Here is a 19,181-nt window from a genome sequence, read left to right as displayed (position 1 = left end):
TTGCAACCCTTTTAATAAATTGGTTGCTAAAGGGTTATAAAAACGCACTTTCTTTTTTTTTTTTATTACGGTACCTCAAACTTCTGCTCTTAGGCCCTCTCCCCACAGATGCCATCTGAAAGGCTTGCTGTACAATAGGTCTTTCTAAGAGAAATCTCAGCTCTCCTGTAACAACTGCTGTTCTGTAATGAGTTTAATGATTTAAATTACTCAGGCTTTCAGCTGTTTTGCTGGGTAGAAATATCTCATGCACCTAAGGACGGCGCGTTCACAACATCGCTGCTCAGAGATGTCGTATTCTGATTTGCACAAGATGGCCTGTCCTATTTCTCTCCCCCCCCCCCCCCCCCCCATCCACTTTTACTCCTTGTTTCATGCAGTTGGGGTCTGCCTGTAATGTTTAACAAAGAACACTTGCTATCATCATGCTAAGTCGCTTTGTATTGAACTACGACGAACAGCAAAATTAGCAGCAATCAAGTGAAATTAACTGTATTCATGGGCTTTCCCTGGCCTTTGTTGATCAGAAAACACACATATGATTTAGCTAGGGGGGGCTTGCTTTAAGGGTAAAGCCGATTATCCTAACTCAAGGTACTATTCATCACTGCTAGATCTATAAGCCATGTAACAATTTGACATCCCTGCTTCATAAATCATAAGAAATATAAAATATATAATTTTGAAATACAGATGCATTATCTAATTGATTTAAAGGGTGATTTTTTTTTAAGCGACATCAAAAGACAATAGAAAAAAACACCTTAAGCCGCATAATATTCTTCTCTTACAAAATTTGCTTTTCTTTTCTATTAAGAACAACAATTTTAATACTGTTAGCTTACCGACAGGACATGTATAAGAGAGTTAACATCACGATTATACTGTACAACAGAATATAAAACATTGACAACAACTTTATTTGTAAGAAACAAGAGCTCAAGTATCGATACAGTGCATATTGATTGTGCGTTTTGTGAGGTTTTAAGGAGGGGCAAATTACAGCAAAGACAGGTATAAGCTCATGCAGGGTAAAGAATTTCCAGCAAACACATTTTTGTAACTTGAGAAAAAAAGTGGATTATTTTTTTTAAAGGGGAAACAAATATTTGGGGATGCAACCTTTGAACAGGACTACTTTCACCCCAAATACCATGTCTAAAATGAATACGCTGCATTCCCTGTACTATAGAAGATATAAAAAAATATATATATAGTTTTAATGTTGAAGCTATACAGCCTTCCTTTTATCTCCCATGGGCTGTGGTCACATGATTATGCCTACAGGAAGTTGCTGTTTCAGATGCATGATGCATTACAGTATTTACAGTTGATGAAGTTCTTCCTCAGCATGCATTAGGGTCAGGGTCTTACTTTAGGCACAATCAGGTGTCATATTTGAAGTTTTCTAAGTAAATATCACATGCGGTATTGAGGGGTGTTTAATTGGGAAGAAATCATATCCTAACACAGTCAACGTGTGCAAATGTGTTCCAATAGTGCCACCTGATAATGCATGAAATGTGTAGAAATGTTGTATGTTGTATGTATCAACATTTAAGAAAAATCCAAGTACACTGGACCTCTATAACAACTATAATAACAAATAGATATGCAGTTCCGTACATTTTCTACTACAGGAAGTGCTGGGTTTTCACCTTAGACCCAGTTTATGGAGTAACTATAGGTCTCCTTTCACCCTTGGTCTGGTTGTGACTTAAAATTACCCCGTAAGAATTAATTTGGGCAGAGTACAGGGACCACTTTGGAGATCTATAGTTAGCCTGATATTTCGTACCTTTCCAGGGAATATATGCTGTTCTCAAGAATTGCCCCCTTATTGATGAAATAGTGCAGATGCACCAAACTGCTAACCAAAGGAGGTCTAAAAAGTATATATCAAAATACTTAATAGATGTTTCATCTGGGTGTAAATGCGTTTCTGTATCAAAGATAATACTGGTTATATAGTATAGTCTAGATAGCATTTCGTTATTTCTTTCTTTTGGTATGAGTCACACATTTTTCATCCAGGGACTTGTCTTGCTTTTCTGGTGTAGTACTTAATTCTTGAAGGTCACAGAAGCCATCTCATGAATGACGACTAATAATTAAAGGGGACATAAGCTTGAACACCAGTTTAATCTAGGCATTCTCCTGTTGTGGATCAAGGGCTACATGTTTGTTAAGTTCAGCTTGTTCAATAAAGATTTGTTTAATCAAAAGAGCTATCTTCTTCTGCTTTAATGCTCTGAAGAAGCAAAGAGTGTCTGCAGCCTCTACTCATGGAAATCTCCCAGCAATGCTTTTGGGAGGTGCTGACTTATAAGCATAATCATATGATCAAGAGCCTAGGCAGGACAAAGTTGGAGGGGTGTCACAGCACCCTAGGCAAAAAGGTACAGGGGACAAAAACGGGAGCCCAAATAGTGTAGTATGTTAGATAGGAAAAGCGTGTAGAAAGGAAATCCGAAATACTACTCAGAAAGGCAAGGCGGCAACGAACCGCAGGAAGCAGGTGGAGACAATGAACCCGACTCCACTCGGGGTAGTCCTGCCAGACCTGGATGTGGTCACTCTCCTTATGAAAAGTGATAGTAAACCTCTGTGGTAAGGAACACAGGTGTTCTGTCTCAACCCCCACAACAGGGGACGTTGGGGGGGAAGGGGTGGGGGGGGGGCGTGGGTCAGTTAAGCACAGTTAAAGGTAAAGAGGCACCCGGGTATGTATAAAATGGATTAAAACCAGTTTAAAACGAAAAAGGTGAGGTGGCTTACCTCAATGACTAAATTCTTGTATGAACACAATTTTTTATTAAGCACAGGCAACGTGTTTCGCGGGTCTCAGCTCGCTTCGTCAGGCCAATCACAGTGCCAGTTAGAAGAAAAACCAATAGCAAAGGGAGCTTTCATACAAGAATTTTGGTATTGAGGTAAGCCACCTCACCATCTTCATTTTTAAACTGGTTTTAATCCATTTTCTTTCCCCTAACTGAGCCTCGGCAGGCGTTCATAACTTATTTTTTTTGTGAGGAAAATGACGAAACAAATGTTGGGTAACAAGAAATGCTTCTGCCTGGCAATACAATATTAAAGACTGAATTCTTGGGTCTAAGCCCCATTGTTCACAGTGAATTTATATTACTGTCATTTTATTACACAGCAATACACCAGACTTTTTGTGAGTGTGTGTGTATTTAAATCTATTTTTAGTAATCCACCTAACAAATTAATACAAAAGTGAATATTACTATACATTCCAAGTGAAGTGACCTTGCCGGATAAGTCTAATTTATGACTTACAATGTATAATCCACAAATACCGGTATATATTTTTGTGTGTGTTGCTATGACAGATTTCTCAATTTTGATGATAAAAATGTGGGTGTTTCTTTTACCTACAGATAAATGTTTTATTTAATAAGTGCTAAATGAGGAAGTGCTAAGCAGCATCACATCCTTTAAATATCATGTATGTAGAATTGTAGATGGTGTCTATTGTATGTATGCAATTATGTTTGCAATGACAGCAATTTTACCAAAACGTGCCTTTTGTAAATCCAAAAGAAATGTATTTTTCCATAAGATGTTTCATCGCTCTTAATAAACAACATCTTCAGGTCTAATGGGATGAAGGAAATACCCAGCCTTGCTCGCTGACTCTCGTTCTACAGATCTTCATTGCACAAGTTCCCTAGCTTAATATCATGTAAATAAACATCTAGTTCAGGATGATAAAACAGTAGTGTACATTGATGATAAATGGTGATTAAGGCCCCTCCCACATTTAGACAGGGCTGTGGAGTCGGTACAAAAATCATCCGACTCTGACTCCTCAGTTTATGAGACTACCGACTTCAACTCCAGGTACCCAAATTGCTCCAACTCCTCGACTCCGACTCCTTATTCTAATTTTTACAAAGGCTGTGGATTTGGTTCAAAAATCATCCGACTCCGACTCCTCAGTTTATTGAAACCACCGACTCCGACTCCAGGTACCCAAAATTGCACCAATGCCGACTCCTCAACTCTGACTCCACAGCCCTGCATTCAGAGATGGTGTTTCTAGTTGACAAAAATGGCCTTTGCCATCCCTCTTGCAAATCAGTTGTCTTTTTTGTCTGAAATGTGCCCCATGCCATTTTGGGTTAGAGACTGTACTTCCTGAGGGATAAGTAGCCTAAAAAGTCTTGATCATCTATGTTAACACTACTATTTTGGGCAACAAAGAAAACTGGGTCTTCTGAGGCGTGCCTTGATAGGATTTTCCTAGTAGGATTTTAACACCATTTATCATCAACATCAAATTCATGATATTCTTATTGTGCCCATACACAGTACAATGGAAACGTTCAATTTTCCCGTTTATTCAACCAAAACAATCAAATCGAAGGGAAGTTGAAAAGAATCCTTTTTTTTTATTATCAAGAAACATAAACGATTATCCCGTTTTTTCAATAAAAATCCAATCGGAAATGTTGGAAAAATCTTTATATTCAATATAACAGAATAATCAAACTAAATTATCTGATTGAAAATAAATTGTACTATATATGGGCACCATAAGCTAGGCACTTTAAAGACAACATGGATGTTGAGTCAGATGACAAACTATTAACATCTACATAACAGATGTCAAAAAGCTAAACTATTTGTTGGCTGTAGCGCATGGATTATCGATACATATTTCCTTCACCCGATTAAAGAAGTTGCTCATTAAAAAGTGATGAAGTAGTGTTTAGAACATGATAAGGTATCCAGTTGAACCAACCTTCTTTTTTTCTTTGGATATATACCATGACCTGAACATTGAGAACCTTCACAGAAATATGGCATTTGTAAAATGTTTAGAACTCATTGGACCAAACTGAAACTTATAGCTGCTTTCTATTAAGATTGTCATCTTGGGTAAATATTTAGTGTTTGGTGAATCAAAGCTAGCCAACCTGTACTCCGAAAAATGTTTCTAAGTACCAATTCATCAGTATGCCTTCAACATGCACAATAAAATATGTTTTTAATAATTGATTAAAACTTAAAATACACATTTTGTGCATCCTTCCTTTTGAAACATTATCGTTCAACCTAAGTGCATTATATATATGTTGATTGTAGACTCTTATAACCCGTTAAAAATAAAATATATACTTTAGAAAATAGGATATCTGTTATACATATTTATATATATTATTGGAAAATTATAGGCCTTAGAATATATCAAATGTAAATTAGAAATCTGATTCTAATGCTACAAAAGGCAATGCATAAGTTGAGTTTGTCTTACATAAATTCCCTAAGGAGAATATTTTGAATTGGACTGGTTTTCTCACTTTTTTGGGTGGGACATTTGGCGCATTCACATAAGCAGCAATCATTTATACTAAGCACACAGAATAAAGTACACACTGTACAATTCTTCTTAGATATTAGAAGGCAGGGCTGCAATGATATGGCTAATAAAGTGATCATCGTAAAAAGCTAGACTACAGAGCAACTCTTTTCAAATACAACTAAAATACTCTGATTTTACAGCACGATATAGAAGTACTTTGTAACACACTACAAATACATTCACACAGCTTTGACAATTCTGTTGTGTACCTAAGATATCTCTAAGGGCATTTTTTATAAATCCTGACCGAGGCGTTCAATTTCTTCGATGAGGAAATCAATGTCTTGGTGGGTCGCTGCTGGATTTGAGATGACCATGCGGAAGAAGTTGACTTTCTCTCCAAAGGGTTGGTAGCTGACCATGGTGGTTCCATACTCCATCATTCTGGCCTTGATCACAGGGGCAACCTGAACATGTAGAAGCAAGTGTGAAAGTAGAAATGGAATGGAGGTAGGAAAAGTATTTGCTTCAAAAATGTTGGCATATTTAATTTTCCAGCTTACTGCTTTAGCCTACTTCCACTAGCTCAAAAGCCTTCTATGATGCAGCACACATGTGCATAGAGTCCCTTTTCAGTACTTGAAGGGAGTGGTGAAGTGATTGCATCACAAAATTGCCGCAGGGTCATATGTTTGTGTTTTTTTGCGTTGTAATCCTGCGGGGGCAAGGCATCGCACCGGAATGCATACTTTTAGTGTGAAACCAGCCTTAATGTGTGAAATAATGTGAACTTTTTTTTAACTATAGTGGTCTTTACAGAAAACTGGGAATGCCACAGCAATTCAACACTGTGACATAGATACTGACAGGGCAAAATCAGAATAAAAGTTAATATATTTGGCCAAGTAATTTACAAAGCACTTACAAGGAATTTGACTTGGCAGTTGCTTAACAGACACAAACAAAATAATACAAGGACAGACAATATATACCGTATTTTTCAGTCTATAAGACGCTCCAGACTATAAGACGCACAAAGGTTTAGAGGACAAAAACCAGGAAAAAAAATTATATATACTAAACCTAGGTGTGCCTATAGTGCAGGGGCGTCTTGTAGACATTTTCCCCCCTAAGCTGTCTCTGTCTTAGCTACACCGCCCAGCTACACTAACCCTTGCTTCCCCCCACTAGCTAGACTAAGTACCATACACTAACCCTCGATGCCCTCACCAGTAACACTGCACTACAGTGGACTCCTGACAGTGGGACTCCTGACAGTGACTGATGCTAGCGCTGGGATTGCCCCTTTTTCTAACCTGCCGCGCAAGTCCCAGAGGTGGAGAGGGAAGATGCGGGGATTGCGCTGAGGCTGCCCCGCCGATGCAAACCCCAGAGGTGGAGAGGGGAGATGAGGAAATTGCGGTGAAGTTTGCCCTGCCGACGCAATTTCCAGAGGTGCAGAGGGGAGATGCAGGGATTGCGCTGAGGCTGACCCACCGATGCAAGCCCCAGAGGTGTAGATTGGAAATGCGAGGTTCGTGCTGAGGCTGCCCTGCCATGGAAAACAGAGTGCACGGGGAGGTAATACCTTTTGCTGCACTTTGTCTGTTTGAAAGGGGCACATTCGGACTACAAGACGCACTGACTTCCCCCCCCCCCCCCACTCTTATAGTCAGAAAAATATGGTATTACAAGTCAAGGACAGTATGTACTGTAGTTCTAGTGGCAGTGAACAGGGTGAGAAGTGTTCATTTACAGTTCTGTGCTGTGATGCTTTCAAGTCCTAGGAGATCTAGCATGGTTCTGCAATAAGCATGGCTATTGCTTGAGGGAAGAAGATGCTGCTGCCCATAGGCCCTTTCTGTCATAGTTACATAGTTACATAGTTACATAGTTACTTTGGTTGAAAAAAGACATACGTCCATCGAGTTCAACCAGTACAAAGTACAACTCCAGCCTGCTCCCTCACATATCCCTGTTGATCATAAAATCCCTGGATTAACATCATTGGCATTACCTAGTAATTGTAGCCATGGATGTCATTCAACGCAAGGAAAGCATCTAAGCCCCCTTTAAATGCAGGTATAGAGTTTGCCATAACGACTTCCTGTGGCAATGCATTCCACATCTTAATCACTCTTACTGTAAAGAACCCTTTCCTAAATAAATGGCTAAAACGTTTTTCCTCCATGCGCAGATCATGTCCTCTAGTCCTTTGAGAAGGCCTAGGGACAAAAAGCTCATCCGCCAAGCTATTATATTGCCCTCTGATGTATTTATACATGTTAATTAGATCTCCTCTAAGGCGTCTTTTCTCTAGACTAAATAAACCCAGTTTATCTAACCTTTCTTGGTAAGTGAGACCTTCCATCCCACGTATCAATTTTGTTGCTCGTCTCTGCACCTGCTCTAAAACTGCAATATCTTTTTTGTAATGTGGTGCCCAGAACTGAATTCCATATTCCAGATGTGGCCTTACTAGAGAGTTAAACAGGGGCAATATTATGCTAGCATCTCGAGTTTTTATTTCCCTTTTAATGCATCCCAAAATTTTGTTAGCTTTAGCTGCAGCGGCTTGGCATTGAGTACGATTATTTAACTTGTTGTCGATGAGTACTCCTAAGTCCTTCTCCAAGTTTGATGTCCCCAACTGTATCCCATTTATTTTGTATGGTGTTAGACCATTGGTGAAGATTACACTGCCATACAAATTACGATTAGTAAATAAGGTTCATACAAAAGCTTAAAGTGTACCTCCGGACTAAAAATCTACTCAGCAGAACTGAAAAGGCTTGGTGTATCTTTAACAGTTTCACAGCATCAGAACTTAGTTTTTCTTTTCTTTTTTTCCCTGATGCTGTGCAGAGCATGATGGGATTTCTTATGTTGTTATTCACATTGCCTAGCAACTGGGAGAGGTGCTTAGCACACAAGACAGTTGGAACTGTGTCTCATGCTCCCTGTCACCTCCTTTCAACCAAAAAGATGGCTGCCATCATGAAATCATAAACATTTCCCTGTTCTTTTAAAACAGTGTGGGTAAAAGATTATATTACCTATCTATTTTAATTAACATAACTAATGTAACTTAATGACAGCATATTTGTTAGGCTGGAGTTCCTCTTTAACAAGCTTATCATTTTTTTTAATTAAAAGTAAAAATGTCACCTTTATAAGTCTCTCCATCCTCTCTTCATTGTCCTCTATGTGTCTCAGGCTAGGTGGTATGTACCAGAAGCAAACATTGGTATGCTGAGGCTATCAGAGAACAAAATGATGCACATTAGATACAGAGACAGATCAACTGCAAAGTGTGATAGAGAAATACACTGAACATGATGTCTGTTTAATTTCATATTCTGCCGTGTTCTGCTTAAAGTGAAACCCGCTAAGAATTGATTTTGCATAAGTCATTAGTGAGCAGCAGTGCTGTTGAAAAACAGAAGAAAAGAAAACCAAAGAAGAAAATAGAAGATGGAATTTCTGCAGATTTACTGATTTAAAGTATACCTGAGATTGAACACTGTGCCTTATCAATACTTACCTGGGGCTTCCTCCAGCCGTCCTCTCCACTCCGTTGTTTCAGGATCACCTCCGGAGCGTTCTGCACCTGCACAGTACTACTACAGGAGCACAACGGGTAAAGCAGGCTTGGCCAGGCCAAGTATGCAGAGAACACCCCCACTGAAGGAGATACTGGAGGCGATCCTGGGAGTAGCCGGGGAGGTCAGCGGGAGTCCCAGGTAAGTATAAATTATGCACAATTAACTATCTCAGGTTCTCTTTAAAGGAGAAAAAAAAGTGCCAAAAAACTATATATACAGTATATGCAGAAGAGAAACAGCTGTGAGGAAAGAAGGATACAGATGAAAAAAGAAAACAGAAGTAATTAAAAGAAAAATGGTTACAGTAAACCTGAGATGAAAGAAATTCATAGCTACCTGCTCATTCTTTAGGCTATCAGACACTTGGTAGCCTCTTCTTGTGGATGGCCTCTGCTCTGTGTTGCCACTGTAGCCCCCATTCTGCCCACTTTGTGCACCTCTGCCCTAATACTATTTTCAAATTGTGCATGCCCAGGATGCTCTTGGCCACGGCTGTGCTGCACAGCCGCTCGGAAGCGTGATCAACGAGGTAGAAAGAAAGCACTTGCACCCCGCTCTAACTCTAACAATTTTGTGATTTGGACGGGGCTAAAGCAGAAGTACGGAGTGGCCACAAGAAGGTGCCACCAAGTGTTTTACAGAAACTTTTACATTTATTTTTGCCTCAGGTACACTTTAAGGAGGTTTATCAACACCCATTGGCAGAGGATACCCCAATATTATGGATCACATGGCCGGTATTTTTAAGGGGGTGGAACCCTTGTGGGCTCTAAGTCATCCCCTAAAGAATATACATTTCCAAATGGCCTTTAGTTAGGAACTCTTTTAAACTTTAAACTTCTTCTGGACCTATTGCTTGCTGGACGCAGAACTACACTTCCCATAAGGGCTTGCACTTCCATAGGGGCCAACTAAGCACTTTCCCAAGGCCACCGGATGGGCCTGCGGGGTCCCTACCAATTGATAGTGCTCCCACAGGGCCCCTGCAGAATATTAGTGGCAGTGGAGTGCAATCTCAACTCACCTGTCTAGCCTTCACACCTTCCTTCCATCCTCATCCTCAGGGGCGCCTCTTCTCTGTGACCTAGTAGCATGTTAGGTGAGTATGCACATGCTGCTGGGTCACGGAGAACAGGTGCCCGGTGAGGTTGAAGATGGAAGGAGACCGCCTGAAGGAGGAGCAGAATGGCCAGACAGGTGAGTTGAGAGTGTGCTCTGCTGCCGTTAATACTCTGCACTATCACTTGAAGGAAGAATGGGGGGGCATCAGCTGGGGGATAAGTGAGCAGTATCAGAGTGGGGTGGGGGAAGGAACATAGGCCCACCTAATGCAACTGTTTTGGGTGGGTGGCAGCTTTCACATCTACTGTAATGCTGCATTTGGTGCCATGGAGGGGGCCACACAATTTTTGACTAGAGCCCCATTTTTGCTTGAATCAGCCCTGCTTCCCATGATCCTTGGCAGTAATTGTTGCTGGTAACAATCCACTGGCAATGCTGAATGTCAATGGTTAGTGTCACTTTATAGCCCTGTTGGCCAATGGCCATCAGGTGACATCAGAACTAAAAGAAACTCACTATCTCATTATTCTTGTCTTTCCAATATAAATAGACAGAGGAGAAAATCAAAAGAAGTTCGAACCACCATTTGACCACTTTCTTTTTTTTCTTTTTTTTTTTTAAATCCAGTCTCCTTGCAACCGTTGACAAACATATTAGAAGAATCTAGACAGCGCTAAATAGCTCAATGAATAGAGCTTAAGATAAACAAATAATAAAAGCACTACAGTGATATATTAAAAATATATAGGTTTATTCATAACCACCGGCAATAGACAAAGTATGCAACCAAATCACACTCACACACCGCTCCTCCTCCCACCATACTGCAGTAGGAAAAAATAAAAAATGTAAAAATATCAAAAATATCAAAATTAGCAGTTATTCTATGTGGTGATACCACACATAAGCAATAAATATTGCTGGAGGCAATCATAATATGATTAGATTTTTCACATGTCATTAAGTATAAGAAAGGCAGCAAGTTCCTCTCTCCTCGACAAACAGCTGAAATATATGAAAATGGATGTTGCTTTTGCTCATACAGAGAACATGGTTACCTTTCCTAATACTCATCCATGATCATCCCATCTTACTACTAAATCTCTTTTTCCCATCAGCCTATAGACTTTCCATTGCTCCCAAGGTACTGTATCTGTTTTTGTTTTTTTGATTTTTTTACTTCACTTCTGACTTTGTTTAAAGAATACCTGGGGCTGCTACATTGCCCTCATAAGCTCCATGTCCCTCAACTTCACATGTCACTGCAGGGCAAGGGGGTTGTGGGAAAGTCTCCCACCTCTTGTTGGTACTGTGCTTTTCCGAAGGGGGGGGCCCTTTTTTTTTTAAATTTGAGCACCCCCCACTTAAGGACCCTCTACACGCCCTGCTGTCTTAAATGGCAGCAGAAGAGACATCCAATGGAAGAAGGTTCTGGTTCTACTAAACCTATTATGTGCAAATGATGCATTGAACCATTTAAAGAGGAACTGTCGCGAAAATCTTAAAATTTAAAACACATACAAATAAGAAGTACATTTCTTCCTGAGTAAAATGAGCCTTAAATTACTTTTTTTCCTATTTTGCTGTCAATTACAGTAGGTAGTAGAAATCTGACATTACCGACAGGTTTTGGGCTAGTCCATCTCTTCATGTAGGATTCTCAGCATGGCCTTTATTCTTTATAAAGACATTCCCTGAAAATAATTAATACAAAGATGCAAAGATACTGGCCAGCCTCCCTGCTCACTGCACACTATTTTGGCAGTTAGATGGAGCAACTGCCATTCACTAAGGGCTTTTAAAAATAAAGAGAATCCCCTATGGAGAGATGGACTAGCCCGAAATCTGTCGGTAATGGAAAATGTCTACTACTTACTGTAAGTGACAGCAACATAGGAGAAAAGTAATTTATGGCTCATTTTACTCTGGGAGAAATGTACTTCTTATTTGTATGTGTTTTACATTTTAAGATTTTCGCAACAGTTCCTCTTTAAACAATTTGAAAAAAAGATAGATCAGTAATCAGTGAGGAAGCCACAGCGTTAATGCTAATACAAGCTACTAATAGATTAATAACATGCTAAATAATGAGGTATACCTTTCCATCGATCACCATTTCATATCCTTCTCGATTCTTTATTTTATTATAAAGGTATTCTGCAATGTCTAAGCATTTGTCAATCTGGGCCTCGAATCCTATTGTCCCCTAAAGAGAGAATGGAAAAGACATACTTTGAGTACTCTGTGATGAATAACATACAAATTGCTCAGTAGAAAATGCTATAGAAAAAGACTGGTTGGTGTCATAATTTTAACACAGTGACAGATCATTGCTCTCCCCACGTTAGATGAAATGTATTCTGTGAATAATATGCATAACCCAAGAAATAGTCAATGTATGCTTAAAGCGGACCTGAACTCATAATTTCCTCTCTGCTCTAAAAGATATGCAACAGCATAAAAACCTTTAAATAAAAACATTTCTTTGTTACAGCTTACAGAACTCTTGAAATAAATCTGTAGTGTGTCTACTCCCTGCTTTCATTGCAGCAGACACAGGGTTAACATTCTGTGTTAACATTTTACCTGTGTCTCTACCAACTACTGCTGTATTTCTGTGCTGACACAGGTGGGAGCACAAATTACACTTGTGATTACTTACCGATAAGGGGTAATTAGACAGGCTCTTCTCTCTAAACACACACAGGGTGCACTTCTCTCTGTTTTCCTTGTGTCCTGTGGAAGAGTTCAGGTCCACTTTGAGACCTTGGTGGCATAGTGGTTAGCACTCTCGGCTTGCAGTGCAGGGTCCCCGGTTCAAATCCCTGCCAGGGCACTATCTGCACAGAGTTTGTAGGTTTTCTCTGTGTCTGTGTGGGTTTCCTCCAGTCACTTCCTCCCACATCCCCAAAAAATACAGATAAGTTAATTGGATTCCCCTAAATTGGCCCTAGACTACGATACATACACTACACAATGCATACATAGACATATTACTATGGCAGGGATTAGATTGTGAGCTCCTCTGAAGGACAGTTAAAGCGGATCCGAGATGAAAAATTATCTATAACAAGTAACTTGTCTATTATTATCATTATTATTTAGTATTTATATAGCGCCGACATATTACGCAGCGCTGTACAGTATATATATATATATATATATATTGTCTTGTCACTAACTGTCCCTCAAAGGAGCTCACAATCTAATCACTACCATTGCCATATGTCTATATTATGTAGTGTAAGTACTGTAGTCTAGGGCCAATTTTAGGGGGAGCCAATTAACTTATCCGTATGTTCTTGGAGTGTGGGAGGAAACCGGAGCGCCCGGAGGAAACCCACGCTGACACTGAGAGAACATACAAACTCTTTGCAGATAGTGCCCTGGCTGGGATTCGAACCAGGGACCCAGTGCTGCAAGGCAAGAGAGCTAACCACTACGCCACCGTGCTCACCGTGCTCACCGTGTCTATATATCTTATCTAAAGTTTAGATAGTTTACACAGCAAATCTAGCTGCAAACAGCTTTAGTAGAATATGATTATTTCTTCCTGTGATACAATGACAGCGGCCATGTTGTTTGTAAACATTACACAGAGGCAGGCTTATCTGCATCTTGAGCAAAAAAACCTAATCCCCCCTCCTCCTCCCTCTTCCCCTCTGCCTCTGAAATCTCTGGCTAGTAACACCTCCCCCTCCTCCTGCCCAGACTAAGCTCCCATAAGCCCTTGCTACTGTCTGAAAGTGCCTTGGCGCTCTGAAAACCTGTGGGCGTGGCTTGTTTAGTTTATAGGGAATTAGAGTATTAAAACAAAAACAAAAGTATTTGGCTTGAGGAATGCCCTATAAACAATAGGAAAGGAACACAATTATGCAATCAGTAAAAGTTCATCTCGGATCCACTTTAAGTGATAAGACATTATACAATGTACAGCGCTGCGGAAAATGTCAGTGCTATATAAATACTAAATAATAATAATAATAAAACCTGAACTAAATATCAGAATTCACATTCACAGTACGGCTGTGTTCTTGGTAGCCTCACTGCCTTCTAAGTCTTCCTCTACATTCTGAAAGGAAGAGGGCTGAGTGACAACTCTACTATGCCCAGTTCCATAGCTCAGAAGGGTGGGAGGGTTTGTAACAGCTCGGCCATGTGCCCTCCCAGATGGCTCTAAAAGTGGAAGGATTACTGACTGGCAGCACAGCTGTACAAAAGGAGATACTTACCTAAAGAGGGGGAAGCGTCAGAATAGTATTGAGGCTTCCCTCGGTGTCCCTCGTCGCTGAGCGTGGCCCCTCCCCCTCCCCGAAAATTAGCGACAAGGCATTTTTGTTATCATATTGGGGCCATACAGCTTGTCTTCCTGCATAGTGGCCGCACAGTAGCCATGCGAGCCCGCCCAGAGCCACAGGCTCCATGCTACTACACATGCGCGGAAGAGCTTGCATGGCTACTGTATGGCCACAATGCAGGAAGAAGAGCTGCATGGCCCCGATGTGGAGGAGGGCCACGCAAAGCAATGGGGGGCTTCAGACCACCGAGGGAAGCCTCAATAGGATCCTGAGGCTTCCTTCTCTTCAGGGTAATGTGTTATTTTGAACCTGAGCTTCGGCTTGGGATTACTTTAAAAAATATATTAAAGTGGGATAAAACTGTGACACAACATTCAATAAAAATGAGTTTTTCTACTTTTTATCACCCATACAGTTATCATATTTGCTTTTTTGCACAGGTAATGCTGTCTTTCTACAAATTCCTTAACTACAGTTTATCTGCTCTGAAAGCTGCCAGTGCATTTTATTGTGTACAAAGATCACTAGAAAAGAGTGGAGCGCGCCATAGTGTATTACATCAAAGGATGGACATTTATTGCACTTACAAGTTATACTCACAATGTTCAAAATTCAATTGAGCGTGTCAGCGGGCAGCCAGCCGCTATGGATCAGTGGAGGACGACGGCGCAGAGCGCCGAAACGCGTAATGACGTCGTACGCGTGCTGAGGGACGAAGCCACGCCCATCACCAGTGAGACGGAGCCCAGACCATCGGGACCCGCGCTGCCGGCCACAGCGCGTTATCCTCCACTGATCCATAGCGGCTGGCTGCCCGCTGACACGCTCAATTGAATTTTGAACATTGTGAGTATAACTTGTAAGTGCAATAAATGTCCATCCTTTGATGTAATACACTATGGCGCGCTCCACTCTTTTCTAGTGATCTTTGTGCAACAAACCCCACCACGGAGCGTCGCAGTGTATACACCTGTAGAGAAATCAGCTATTTGTGACAACTTGGGACCAGGAGCGCAAGAATCTTGTTTGTAGCTACGAAAGTCTTCATTTTATTGTGTAGCTGCTGTATTTAAATATTACAATCTATCTAATGATCTATTTTCAGCTTTTTCTTTTTCTCAGCTCAGTGCAACTCAGCTTTAGCAGTTTGCTAATGTTTACTAAATATATCTGACAAAGGAATGTGAAAAAAGAGGTTATCACCTCTTCGGATGTGGCCAGAAGCTGCCTACTAAAGCAAGGAGCATACCACCAAAGAACAAAGTGCTGTGTTAAACTGTTTGAATGCTGTTCTGCTACATTTTTTTTGTAGTAGTAGTAGATTTTATGCTGTAAATAATCTTTTAGCGTAAAGAGGAAATTCTGAGTTCACACCACTTTTAGATATACAGAAAGCTTTTTACAGCAGTGGCTGGTGGGTTTTCTTCAGTTCAATGAAATTTCTCGGAATGCTCTGTGATAAGGATTGCTTCTGCTGTTTTATATTCATTGGCCAGCGTCAGAAGTATATGATACATAACTCTTTTCCTTACCTTTGCTCTCCACATCAACCATAGCTTGAAAATGTCCACATGCCGGCCACACTGCAAAGCCTTATCTCCAGTGTCGTAGGACAGGTCGTAATGCTTATCTTGTTGGAAGAGGTAGGAGGCATGCATCTGATTGCAGTTCTGCATTAATCCCTGCACAGGAAGAAAGCCGATAATACAACACTGGCTATTAATTCAGCTGTGGTATTTCTAAAGAGAACTGTATGCATTCCTAAATATCTGTATACCCACACTGAAAATAGTCTAACAGAGAATATGTATCAGCATGGAACTGCAATTTTACCCTGTTGTTGAACTGTACTTTTCCAATGCTCTGCTCAGTGGCAAAAGGAGCTACAGGCCCAAATTCAAATTTTACAGTGGGTCTCCTCATGCTCTCTATATATAACAACAGCACCTTCTCGGAGAGACGTCCCTGCCAACAGGAACACGGGAGTGCATGGATGGAGGAGAGAGCACTCCGACCAGAGCAGGTGAGTCGCAATGCTGCCGGAAACTCTGCAGGGACCAAGGGGACAAAACTAAGGGGGGGGTGACCTGGGGCAAAGGGGGGCTGGCAGCCAGTTTAGGGACCCAGGGGGTTGAATTAGAACAAGGGGCACCTAATGGTGCTTTAGAAGGGGGTGTCAGGGGGCCTCCTAGGTAATTTTGCCCCATTGTAGCTAGACCTGGCCCTGGCCTCAATACACTTTTTTCCTGATTTATATTCAATTAAAAAAATGATCAAATCCCTGATGAGGAAAAAGGTGTTTATTGTACTGTATGGATACCTGGGCAAGGCGGAGGTAGAGGTGAGAGAGGCTGCAGCCTCAGGGTGCAGTGTAAGAGGGGGCGCACAACTCACTCAGCTATCATTCCCCTATTGTGTTTGAAGCAGAGAGAAATAAGAAAAAGGGATACATGGCAGTGACTGCAAGCCTGATAACTAGAGATTAAGGGTTTGGGGGCCCTGGAGCACCTGAAAGTCTGATAGCAATCAGTGTGTGGGGTAGGAGGGATGGAGAGGCACACTGTGGTGTCTCAGCCTTGGGTGCTAGAGGACCTTGTACTGGCTCTGATGGATACCTTTACTTGACCATGGAGGCGGATAAAGGCTGCCTCAGCCAAAAATCTAGAGAAATTCCTGTGTGTGTACAGTGGCTGTCCAACACCTCCTAAAGATTTTTTGTGATTTCTGGTGCCTGAATGACCCCTGAGCTACTCTGTCATGCACGGCTTGTTGTCCCCCCTCCCATAGCAACAAGTCACTTTTCCAACCTTGATGCTAGTGACACGTCTCTGCACTGTCTGTCACCAGGGGGATCAAGGTGACGAAAATCCATGGTGTGTATGAGGCTGAAGCATTCTGCTCCTCACTGGGAAGTAAACTGATTTGTCATTTGTTGTAATTCATAGGTATTCTTGTCTGCGATTTGATTTTTGAAAATCCCTGAAACAATCAGTTCCTGCTTTCTGAACTAAAAGTCCCGCCTTTTCCTCTTTTCAAAGTTCCCAGTGGCTGCTCAGCTCATCATGAGGCTTTTTTACTCAGCAAGTTTCTTTTACAGCAGTCTCCTGTCAGGTTTGAAGATAGGAAACCGAGAGCCCAATATAGTGTAGTATTTAAGTCAATTAAGCAGATTGTAAATAAAAGCAACAAGGGTTATACTCACAAACATGGGTTACCACGCAGGTAACCACTAGCAAGGTAGGTGGGGAGAATTAGAACCTGACCCCACTCAGGTTTTAAGAAGTCGCTCTCTGTAGATAGGAAAAGTATGGGGATACACCCCTCGACCAAGGGTGGACTAGACTGAATACCAGTTTTTAGTCTGTTAATCTGTAAGAGAGGCAAGTCCACCAAAATGTCCCCTTTTTCCGCCTCTGTTCAAAAATGTTGTATCCTGTCAGGTTTTCTAATCTGGGCCTTCATTATCCTACATTGTACACATTAAAAATCTATATTTTTTATGAGAGGTGTTATTTAAATTCTGTATAGTTATGTGGCAGCTATGCTCATCCTGATTAGACATATTAATGACACCTATTCTTAGATGCAGCCGAGGATCCCCTTTAAGCGTGTCACCTGCAAGCACTCAGGTGACATTATGTAAAATAGCACATAATAAGCACTGCAGCAAATAACGTCCCATCATTCATTTACAGCAAATTATAGATTCCAGGCCTGGAAGACAGCAGTTTCAGGTGCAAATGAGGAAATTACTAAATGATTAGCTTCCCTGGCCGTAGCATAGTGTCAGATCTTCCATATATGTCATACAGTCACCTCTTCATCTGAATTCTGAGCAGAACAGCACAGTAAAGACAGTTGAGGTTTTTTTTTGCATTTGCCCTTGATTTGACTTTGCTTAAAGGATACCTGAACTGACGTAAAGCTACCTAAGGTAAGTACAGAGGTATGTTCATGATGGATTCACATACCTCCATGCCTTGTCCATTGCTCTCCTCATTCCTCCTGGTCTCCATAATCACTGGCTTAAATCTGACTGTCTGAAGTCAAATTTTCAGACAGGAAGAGGTAAGCTTGTCGTGATGTTCCCTCCTATCACTCTCACATTCCCTCCTCTTCCTGCCCCATTACCTCCTCTTCCTGCCCCGATCACTCATCTTCCAGACTGAAAATTTGGCCTTGGCAGATTAATATATATATATATGTGTGTATAATTTAGAAGTAATAGCCTTCCGAGGGGAAAAAAATGATTTACACACACACACACACACACACACACACACACACACACACACACACACACACACACACACACACACACACACACACACAAACACACACACACACACACACACACACACACACACACACACACACACACACACACACACACACACACACACACACACACACACACACACACACACACACACACACACACACACACACACACACACACACACATATATGTGTATAAAGCCTTTCAAAAATAAATCTGTATCTGGAGATTTCCCGTAGACCTTTCTGTATACCTTTTAATTTCATCTTCCACATTCTCTTCCAACACCGTCCCTCTTCTCCATCTTTCTTTCCTTTATTTTCTCTTCCCCCCTCCCTCCCCCGAGTATACCCTGCCAACTTCATCCCCCCCCCCCCCCCCCCCGCCCTTCCGCAATCCTTACTGTTGCACTTCACTATCATCCTCTTTCCCACTCCTTTCTTTCAAGTGTAAAACCAGCCTCAGAAGAAAAAATGAAAATGCTGTAGGTGCCCTTTAGGAAATTTACCTCTTCTCGGACCAAAAGTGCAGAACACTGGAGGGGAACGCCCATCATTTTGTGTGGGTTCCATGTCACAGAATTAGCCCTGTATACAAAGGCAAGA

At 41.2% G+C, this 19,181-nt stretch overlaps 1 protein-coding gene across 2 annotated transcripts in view; it reads right to left on the bottom strand.

Annotated features, from left to right (window-relative positions):
• Nucleotides 1–353: 353 nt before the first annotated feature.
• Nucleotides 354–19,181, bottom strand: part of GAD2 (glutamate decarboxylase 2) — a 131,277-nt gene continuing 112,449 nt past the window's right edge. For both annotated transcript variants that reach the window (XM_068235658.1, XM_068235659.1), the window contains 5 exons: nt 19,085–19,163; nt 15,830–15,979; nt 12,098–12,205; nt 8,501–8,590; nt 354–5,799 (listed from right to left, as the gene is read on the bottom strand). In XM_068235658.1, the coding sequence (XP_068091759.1) occupies nt 5,626–5,799; nt 8,501–8,590; nt 12,098–12,205; nt 15,830–15,979; nt 19,085–19,163 (601 nt within the window). In that variant the 3' untranslated portion in view covers nt 354–5,625. The remainder of the gene's footprint in view (nt 5,800–8,500; nt 8,591–12,097; nt 12,206–15,829; nt 15,980–19,084; nt 19,164–19,181) is intronic.

This window comes from Hyperolius riggenbachi, chromosome 5 (assembly GCF_040937935.1).
Source record: "Hyperolius riggenbachi isolate aHypRig1 chromosome 5, aHypRig1.pri, whole genome shotgun sequence".
NCBI classification, from domain to species: Eukaryota; Metazoa; Chordata; class Amphibia; order Anura; family Hyperoliidae; genus Hyperolius; species Hyperolius riggenbachi.
The sequence above is the reverse complement of the archived record's forward strand: the minus strand, read 5'-3'. Positions and strand labels throughout refer to the sequence as shown.